This window comes from Nicrophorus vespilloides, unplaced genomic scaffold (genome assembly GCF_001412225.1).
Source record: "Nicrophorus vespilloides isolate i.1.1-1 unplaced genomic scaffold, Nicve_v1.0, whole genome shotgun sequence".
NCBI classification, from domain to species: domain Eukaryota; kingdom Metazoa; phylum Arthropoda; class Insecta; order Coleoptera; family Silphidae; genus Nicrophorus; species Nicrophorus vespilloides.
Window position 1 is genome coordinate 435,661 of NW_017100080.1, and position 6,229 is coordinate 441,889.

General features: G+C 40.8%; 1 protein-coding gene across 2 annotated transcripts; it reads right to left on the reverse strand.

Moving 5' to 3' along the window:
* Window positions 1-5,736, reverse strand: LOC108566904 (angiomotin-like). 2 transcript variants are annotated; one of them, XM_017927027.1, is made up of 9 exons: window positions 5,611-5,736; window positions 4,339-4,688; window positions 3,143-3,877; window positions 2,936-3,081; window positions 2,542-2,876; window positions 2,351-2,485; window positions 2,103-2,290; window positions 1,869-2,047; window positions 1-1,149 (listed from the first exon to the last, which is right to left on the reverse strand). In XM_017927027.1, exons 2-9 carry the CDS (start codon window positions 4,649-4,651, stop codon window positions 427-429), a joined length of 2,754 nt encoding a protein of 917 aa, XP_017782516.1. In that variant the 5' UTR covers window positions 4,652-4,688; window positions 5,611-5,736; the 3' UTR covers window positions 1-426. The 2 variants fall into 2 exon arrangements, with proteins under 2 accessions (XP_017782516.1, XP_017782515.1); XM_017927026.1 differs by lacking the exon at window positions 5,611-5,736 and adding an exon at window positions 4,879-5,547.
* Between the last annotated feature and the right edge of the window lie 493 nt (window positions 5,737-6,229).

Genomic DNA, 6,229 nt, shown 5'->3' on the forward strand with positions numbered 1-6,229 from the left:
ATAATATGGGGAAAACTATTAAAATAAAATAAAGAAATAACAAACAATGAATAATGTCCCGGACTAGGAACGACTAGAGGTCTTTCATTCATATGCTTATTTGCAACTATTTGGAGTGATAGACTAGCGTCAGTAGAACGTCAGGAAGCTAAATTAATAATAAATAATGGGTGCGTGTGTATAAAATCGACTACTCACTACGTAGGACTTGACAAGTACTCAGTAAATATGAAATAGTGGGAACGAGATGCTCACTGCACTATTTGTACTTGTCTTCTGCAGTAGTCTCACTACTTCGCAAGTACTCTTACACTTATGCAATGGAGTTGGATAATGACAAGATGATATATTTTTTGGTCAGTGCATGTAAAAGTTAATTGGCAAGTACCGCGTTGATAGTAGACGGCATGTAAGATGTGTATATGATCAGAATTGTATTCGGTATTTGGCGGGCGGCGTGGGTGTTGGAGAGTCGCCGGGTTTGCTGTCGCGGCCAAGGCTAGATCCGCGTCGTACGGGACCACTGCCATAGAACCGCACCTTCGGATGTGGCAAAGAACTAGAAGAGTTGTCGCTGAAGGTGGATGCCGAGTCGCGACTGGCGCTCAGGCGAGGCGATGGTTTACGCAACGACACCGACGAGCTACCGCTGTCCGAAAGACGGCCGTAGTCGCCAAGTTTCCGCGGGGGCGGGATCATTGATCGCGCCGGGGACGGCTTACGGTTATTAGTACTAGTCATGCCTGGTTCGGACTTCTTGCGTTCGGGCGGCGTCTCAGAGGGTAGGCGGTTGTACCTAGTACGCGGTGGCCGCGGTAGACTGCTAGGATGTGTAGGTGGTGTCCCAGTCCCACCGCTGCTGCTACCGCCGCCCGTCGAGTCCTTCTCGGACATCCTTTGCTGCTGCGAGCTGCGACCTTGCTTCTCCAACAGTAGCATCTCCTGGCCCGACTGGCTGGCGGTATTCGCGTCGGCGTTGGTCGCCGTCACGGAGACGGTCGTCGTTCCGATCACCGCTCCCGACGCCGACGGCTGAGATACCGATGAAGAGGACGATGATGTCACACCCGCCAATAGTGGCTTGGGAATTGTTCCTTTTCTCTGCGCAGCGACTGGATTAGTGAGTCCTGGAAAACAGCAAAGCGCCCGCTGAAAACGAGAAAGAAAACGGGTCCTAGATCGGGACATGTCGGAGTCTGCCATTTTGAATTCTATTTTTTTTTATTAGTGTCTCTCTCGGCACACCACTCCAACTTGCCACTACATGCGACTTAGTCATTTAATAAAAATAATAAATAAATAAAGCAACAAACAATGCACAGGTAGTAAAAAAAAAATCAATGAAATTTTGTAACTTCCAATTTGAAAGCTTGTTTGCATTCGAGACGCGAAATATTTCCAATAGCTGAAAGTATTCTAACGCCCCTTGTGTTTATTGAATATAAATAAATAAAAAGACCATGCGTGTTAAATATTAAAAGCTTAAAATAAGGTCATCATCTGCATCTGCGGCTTACATAAAATCTAATTCAACAACGCTATGATAACTTTACTTAAAATTAATAATGCTTAAAGAACATGCTATTATTTAAATACAATGAACTCCATTTGGGGGGAGACAAACGACAGTTGATGACTGTAAATGGTCTTTAAACTAAAGACCACAAAGTCTGTCCACGCGCCGCCTCCCAGCTCGTTTTCAAACGAAAAGTAAAAAATAAAAACAAAACACTTATCAAAATCAAAAGAAAAATGTACGTTTTGTTGAAACTCACTACTACAGAATACGTCGACCTAATCACGTGGAATGTTTACTCTATATATAATTTCATTTAGCCTAATCAATAAAAGGTCTCAGTTTCGCCTACCTTGCTGAGCAACTGCGATCCCAGTTGATTGTCGATCTCTTTGATTTGATTGTCAAGCGTCTTCTTCGTCGAATCGAAACATTTGTTCTCGAATTTATATGAAGGCATATACGAGCTGTCGCTTCCTGTATAAGAGTTGCCGGAACCAAAGCTAGTCGAGCTTGTCAACACACTGCTCACTATAATAAATCGTAATTAGAATTGATCAAGTAAATGCTACAACTTATAACTTACCCAATTCTTCTCTGGATACGCTAGCTCCCAGCACATGGTCCAAATCAGAACCGGCGAGGCTTGGATGTGGTGTATGGTGAGGTGACCTGCTCAACATACTAGAAACGTCCTTGTCATAAGTATGATGTTTCTGCAGGACGCGTATCATGGCATCACGCTCGGCCAATTTCGATTCCAAATCCTTTAATCTATATTAAAAAAAAAACATTTAAAGTAACCAATATAAATTAATTGTATTAAAATATAACCTAGATTCCAGATCCGTCACTTTCTTTTGGGAAGCGTGTGCCTCGTCCATGTGTCTAATCTTTTCGTTACGAGCCTCAGCTATAATCTTTTCTGTTTCTTGACTAGTTTTTTCTAATGCTGCAATTTTAGCATCTCTGTGCACAAAAAAAGATTTAATTGGTTTAATTGACTAGTTATTATATATACTCACTTGGGGATGCTAGCCGCATCGATGGCTGCTTGTCTTAATGCATTTTCCTCTAAATATCTTTGCTCCCATTTGGAGCATTCACCCTCCAATCGCATTATCATTTCTTCGCGTTCGCGGAGTCTCTTCTTGAGATCCGCGTCGTCAGAGTTCAAACCGCGGATATCTGCCCAGCTAGATTTTCCGCAGTCGTCACGTTTTGTTCGCTCCAACTCCATTTCGAGCTGCTGCCTTAACTGCCTTTCGGTTTGCTCTCTCCGCTCACTAACCAATTGATGTGAAGTCAAGGCGTGTTGCAATTGCATCACGCGATCGACGTACACTTGTTTCTTTCGACTCTGAAAACATTATTATATTTGAATAAATCGAGTTCACTGGTGGAACAAATTGCTAGTACTTCTTCCTCTAGTCGAACAACGTTCCCCTGGGCATTAGTGAGCGCAGATTCCAAGATATCGATGTGAGTTCTCTGCTCTTGAAGCGTAGCCCTCTGAGCTGCCAGTTCAATCTCCTGCCGCTCCTTAGCTGCTACCAACTCTTTGTCTAAAACGTATTTTAAATTAATGAAATTAGGAAACAAAAGAAGACCTTAATTGGTTCTTACTTTGAGTTATGAGTTGTGTAATTAAAATTTCTCGCTTATTGAGTTCCCTTTTGTGTCCGTCCGAGGTCAACAAGCCGAGTTGCTCCCGTAATGCCTTATTATGATCCTGCAATTTCCGGCATTCTGTCTGCAGACGTTGCCTAGCCATCTTCTCCAGCCGCTCTCTCCTTTCACTCAGCTGAACCAGCTCATCGTGTGACCTGTGGATCTTTACTACTTCCTGCTCCAGTAGTTCTGTCTTCGCCACCCTCTGGTAGCATTGTTCCAATTCCATCTTAAGCGCTCCATTTTCCTTCATAATTAGCTCGACCATCTCCACTGTCTGCCAGTCCCTCTCGGTGGTACTCTCCACTCGCCCCTTCGTCCTAGGCCTTGGCACATGCTTTACGTCGTCATCACTTCTCATCATCGAGAGGTCAGGCTGTGATTTGGACATGGCCTTAAAACACTGCTTTCGCTGTTTCATGCACTTGTTGTAGTCGGGAGGTGGTCGTGGGTCACCGATCCTCTCCCCTTTAACTTCCTTTGCCAAATGTTTCAAGACCGAAGATTGGCTTAAATAGTCATCGGGAATTTCAGTAATCTGCACGCCCGTTTCGTCGGTGCCGTGGCCCACGCTGGAGCCAGTAGACGGAGCTGGCGATGCTGACATCTTCTGAACGGATTCGCCTCCGTTTACCGGCGATCCCTGAAGAAATACACCAGATTCCGTATCTCTTCCACCCGAATTACGACCTACAACAACAAATGTATGAAAAAAAGAACATTCTCATACAATCAAAATAAATTTTATATACTACTTTAGGAAATCATAGTCTCATCGATATTATTCTACCATAAATAATAGATTATTAAGTAATACTGAGATAATTTTACCTTATTTAAAATGAGTCATAATTGTATTATTAGAGTTGTGAATTGTAAATGACAATATGAATAAGTTAAACCTTTGAATGTTGTTGGTATTAATTTACAGAGATAATATACATTAGATATTAATACTCTAAATTTAATGAGTTTTGTTATTGGTTAATTGTCATTGACTTGTAATACTGGATCTCAACTTTGTACATAATTTTAAAGTGTTACAATAGTAATGATGTCAGCACATGTGTACATTATTCATCAATATGTAATGTACATAAGAAATAAACACTTATATTCTACAAGTAGATGTAAATAAATGTAGTAGTCACCTGTCCATGTGTCTTCACCAATACTGTGTATGATTAGAGTATTATAGGATGAGGATGATACATCGAGTGAGCTTCTGTTTGATTGTAAACTATCTCTAAGGGAGCTACGATTTGAGGATTGTTGGAGATTCTCTTGGCCCTGGGGCTCCTGCCTGGCTGTGTGTCTAATGACATACTTCTCCTCGTTGGATAGGTTTTCATTGGATGTGGAGACATCAGTCTCGCTGCCACTAAGGCTTGGCTTAAAGGAGCTAGTGGACTGGCTGGCAAGCAGCTGCCAATACTGTCGATTGGGCTGCCTCAAGAAGCTCATCTTTGTGGCCTCCTGGCTCTGCTTCACATTATATTCACTGCGGAAGAGAAAAAGACAGTGAGAGTAAGGTTAAAGGTGATGGTGATCGAGTAACCTGAATTGAACTTAATATTAGATTTTGCATTTGTTTCTAATTTTGGACGTGAAAAATAAACAAGGCATGTCAGCGCGCCGCTCTTTCCCTCTCGAAGGAGGAACGTGCGTGAAAATAAAACGAGATCTCTCACCTAAACGACGGATACATGGCTGCAGCGCTGACGGACACCTTCACCTTCTCTGCATCACAGCACCTTACGGAAGGAAGGAAAGAAGTGAAGTCTCTTCTGCTGCCCGAATTCCACCCTCGCAAGTAACAACCGAAGAAAAACACAGATTCGTTCGACGGACGTAATCAAAGCAATTGCACCTACTTTATTATTCACATCAGTCGAGAGAGAGCAGCTGGTGTGTCATACCTGAAAGTCGTTCCGTCTCGCTCGAGCGCGTCTCCACCCCATCCATCCATCCTGCTCTAAACGCACTCGCCTGAGGAATTTCTTGCGCTGTTGTCGCATCTACGACCAGCTGATAAGATTGGAATGTTGTTATTCCCATGGCGGCATCGCTCGCTCTCACTCTTTCGCTCCATTATCTTATCACTTCCTCTCACCCCAAACACAACACCGTCAACACATCGGAATCGCTTCCAACGCCCGCTACTCACATACTTCGTTAACTAACAAATACTCATCAACAGGAATCAATTATATTCATCTATTGCATCCGCTACTTCTTCTGAGGTGACGGATTCGAGACCCAAGGCATAAAAATAAAACCAATCATGTTGGATGATGAGATAAAACTTTCACCCGAATCTTATGCCATTGTGTTTCCACGGTATGTCCAATACCACACGTTTCTCTCAATTAAAATACACACACAAAAACATTAATCTAATCTATCTACATTAATCGATTTACCTTCTCTAATTTTAGATAACATCAGTTTGATGTAGACTCCTTGACTATTGGATTATATTTATATTTTTTCATTCTTAATTTTTAATAGCTTTTATTTGTTTTATTGAGAAGTCACTTTAAGTTTGAGAAACACAGATTTAAAGAACAGCTTTTCGTAATTGTCATAAATGTATATTAAGATTGTGATCAAAGCATGCTGCAACTTTGAACATTTTCAGTGAAGTTTGAAGCAATTTAGATTTTGGCAAGTATTTATATCATGAAAGGAATTGCAATGAGCGGTATAAAATAGTTATTTAGAGATATTCAAAATGACTAAACAGTGCAAGAGATTATTAACTTACATAAGCCACAATTCAATAATATACTTAAATAGATAACATCTGTTAATTCCAGAATATTACAATTATTAAGTTTATATTATAAGATGTTATATTTATAATAGTATAACATTGATAATTACTTTGTAGGAATACATATAAGCTTTATAATTAATCGAATTCTGTAAGTTTATTATATTAGTAATTCTAATATATAATCTAACGATAATCATCGGATCAATTGATTTTAGAAAATAATTGAAGTTTTTTTTCATTCTATTTTACAATTTATTACATTA